At 42.2% G+C, this 3,636-nt stretch overlaps 1 protein-coding gene across 1 annotated transcript; it reads right to left on the bottom strand.

The window, feature by feature from the left end:
* Positions 1-220: 220 nt before the first annotated feature.
* On the bottom strand, positions 221-3,535 carry LOC116389008 (CAAX prenyl protease 2-like). Its single transcript, XM_031857392.1, has 8 exons — positions 2,785-3,535; positions 2,603-2,705; positions 1,856-1,966; positions 1,223-1,295; positions 968-1,135; positions 783-854; positions 575-637; positions 221-487 (listed from the first exon to the last, which is right to left on the bottom strand). Exons 1-8 carry the CDS (start codon positions 2,919-2,921, stop codon positions 267-269), a joined length of 948 nt encoding a protein of 315 aa, XP_031713252.1. The 5' UTR covers positions 2,922-3,535; the 3' UTR covers positions 221-266.
* Between the last annotated feature and the right edge of the window lie 101 nt (positions 3,536-3,636).

Below are 3,636 nucleotides of genomic sequence, written 5' to 3'. Positions count from 1 at the left end.
TCTGCCACACACACAATTTCTCTCTCAGCCACTGAAAGTTGTACTGGTGTTGTGTTTCAATACAGTAGGAAATATTTCCAACCATGCAGGAAATGTCTGACGTGCTAGGATCATTCTCTTCTCATGCACACATCCACCCACACACACCTATAAATGCACACACACTATATAAAAATACTTTTTTTATTTGAAAACCCAACACAAAATGAAATCCACCGTAATAAAAACAAGAAGTTTTAAGAGGAGTATATTTAATTTAATTTAATCTAGCATGCCGACGCTGCGGGGGTAGCCAGGCTGCAGACAGGAATGGCACCATAGAAGAAGGGGTCTGTCAGCGTGAAGAGAAGCAGCAGAAAGAGCAGCAGCCCCATCAGATACGAGAAAAGTAGAGCAGACCGCTGAGGGTGTTGCAGGGCCGAGCTGATGTCAGGCAGCCCTTGACTGTTACAGAACGAATGGCACAAAACTGGACCCACAACGTGACCTTCAGAAAGAGATTACAGATTTAGTGTAATGAGGTGTGTACTGTACGTGAGCATGCTAGCAGGTTAATGTGCCGTTCTTCTCTCACCAGTTCTCATGAATATAAAGGAAGTGAAGGCACCGAACACAGTTGTGTACAAGAACTGACTCCCTACAACAGAACAGCACAGAATTATTTCCCCCATGAAACGTGTCGAATTTAAAGTTAAATCATTCATCTACTAAAATCCCCAAAATAGAATACTAACTTCATTTGAATAAATTTGCTTTGAGGAGAGTTTTGTGAGCCAACTGACCTGACACCAAGAGGATGACACTCATACTGTCCTTGTGGAGGCGACGTTGCTCTACGATATGGTGGAAGTGGGCTAGAATGACGAGTAAAGTAGCTATGAATTGAGGCAAACATCTATGTCAAATAAAAAATAAATAAAGCCCTTGCCAACATGTAAATATAAGCCTGAAAATCTGGTTGCCATACCAACACCGAAGAACAGAGGGGCCATGAAGATGGCAGCTGTGGGTCCTGTGCAGGGCACCAGCATGGGCAGCATGGCCCCTCTGAACACCAGCTCCTCCGTCACCGGTGCCACCACCTGGTTCCTGAGCCACACTGCATCTCCCACACACAGCATCCATGATTGAACATCTGGGAAAATAAAGTCTTGACTTACACATCAAATGCATGCAGACACACATGTAAAACTACCCAACCGGGACATAATATATAACTCACTTAGTGCAGACTGCAGTGTGAAGCCGTCGGGGTTGTCTATCACAGAATGAACCAGGGGGCCGAGATAAAATACCTGATGTTTAAAGTAAAATCAATTCTTTATTACATCCAGTGGAAGTATATAATAAAAAGATTTAAGGAGAGGATATTGAGGCTACAGGGCACATTTTTTTAGACATGTGGTTTAAACATGCACATGGAATTTAATGGAGGTTGTAAAGTCATGCTGTATCGTATTGGGAATAATTGAATCTCCAAAACGTCCAAACTGCTTTAGTGCAGCATAAATAAAACATTCTAAGAGGCAAACGGGATCCACAAGGTAAGAGGTTCTCTGGTTGACTTTACATCTAACAGGTTAATTAAAATATGGTAGTCAAAGCAATTTTAGAAAAGTGAATGTTGTTTCATGGGAACTCTGGATATTAAGCTTTAAATCGGGTCAGACACTGAATTGGATCTAAGAATTCTCGATGAAATCAGCGCTCTTAGCCAAGCCCTGTGGTACCTTCATGAAATCAACTGTGACAAGCAGGTGCTCAAGTTGCATATCGTTGAATTATTGTACATCTAACAGCTAAGCTATCCTCTATAAAAGATCGGCAAAGACAGAAATGTTTTTCGTCAAGGTTTAATCTGGGTTGAGACTCTCGGACATACCACGGTTAGAAGTAGTGGCAGTACGGCTGCAGGAACCAGACCTTCCAAACGAACTCCCATCAACTGCCACACAGACGCATCGACCTGGAGGAGCAGAATGCAGCTTTATTAACATAGTTTGTAACCTAAAGTGATTATGAAGTTAAGCCAGTGTGACTCCAGGCTTAACCTCACAAAACACCTTATGCCCCCAGGAGTGAGGCCACTGTCCTTCACCTGGACGGTCAGGGTTCAGTTCCCTCTGTAAAGTGACTTTAAGAAAGACATAAATCCCTTGCAGCTTACTGCGTTGTTTTGGTATAAATTTAGCACAGACAATAAGCATATATACACTCAGCTGTCAGTTTATTAGGGACACTTAGATACAACTAATGCAGTCTAAAACAGCAGTCCATAAAGGCCATGTTTAGTTTTTGTTTAACGTTTTAAAGAGGTGTTGCTTAAACTGTTTAATTTTGGAGGATTTAGTTTGAGAGTGTCTGAGCCTAGCCTCATTGATATAAATGGGCCGGACAAAATAATACTTCAGTATAACGCAATAGAGTGAGTGCATATCACCTGCTGTGTTCTGTAATGTTCACTGGACAAAGCCTGTCAAAGATCGAAATGGAGTTTAATTCTCAGCGGTTTGCTAGGACATTGCTTATTGCATTAAACTAGTGCCGACTGGAGAATTGAAGAGAAGGGAGATGCAGACAATGTTTTTGTTCACGTACTCACCTTGACATCAGCCCAGTGCATCCATGCCTTCACCACTGCAGGTGACAGTGCAGAGACCAGCAGCACACTGGCACAGCGACGCTTTATCAAACCGGGATGATCCCTGCGCACAAGCACACATAGAAACAGTTTAATAGTCCAGTCTAACGGCACTGTCACAGCTCTGCTGGTGAGTTGTATACCTGGGTAAGCTGCTTCTCCAGACGTACAAGCTGCCAACGTACAGGCAGGCGAGCAGAAGGCAGCTCAGCACACACACCCAACACCTTGTATGGGTGTGCTCCACCTGCATCATAGGGCCATGTTCTGGTTCGAGCATGACCGAACTGAGGGTTTGCTATCAGAGCTTCAGGAGGTTCCTGCTGAGCTACAGCTAACGCATTGGTTCTGTCATTTAAGATTAGCATATCCCTATAAAGTGGAGATCTGTGCTGCAGAGTCAAGCTGATTAGCTCTAATACTCTGGGAGGGGACAGACCACAGGTGTGCGTGTACACACACACACACATGCACACACAAACAAACACACACACATACACACTGTAATGATTCACTTTAAAGATATATGCTTCAGTAAAATAAGCGGACACAAGACTTTCTGTAAACTACGTCCTATCTAACACCATAGCTTACATGAGCCTATTCAAATGTTTCCACTGGGTAAGTTTAACCTGAGCTGGTAACCTGCCTTCACTTTTTTTACTGTTCAAAAACATTGGTAATTTAATTAAAACAAATATTTAGTGTGTGTAACTTGTGCCATAATAACAGGAATGTTTCACTTTCTACTGCAATCCAGTGCAATAAGACAAAAAAGTACAGGCGGTATTCATGGCCAAGGAGTTGTCCCAAATTGTATTATATTTCACAGCTTCATGTTGTGTCCAAAAAAAAATCAATCAAAATCCTGACGCAAGCAAGCAAACAATATTGATGTTTCTTGAACGTATTTATCAATGTAATTCAACATCAAATCTTCCAACTCATAAATATAGACAGCATCCGGTATACAGTGTGTGATAGATATACAGTAG

The sequence above is a fragment of the Anarrhichthys ocellatus genome, unplaced genomic scaffold (assembly GCF_004355925.1).
Source record: "Anarrhichthys ocellatus isolate YVR2014 unplaced genomic scaffold, GSC_Weel_1.0 scaffold18, whole genome shotgun sequence".
NCBI classification, from domain to species: Eukaryota; Metazoa; Chordata; class Actinopteri; order Perciformes; family Anarhichadidae; genus Anarrhichthys; species Anarrhichthys ocellatus.
Note: the sequence above shows the minus strand (reverse complement) of the source record. Positions and strands in the feature narration are given on the sequence as shown.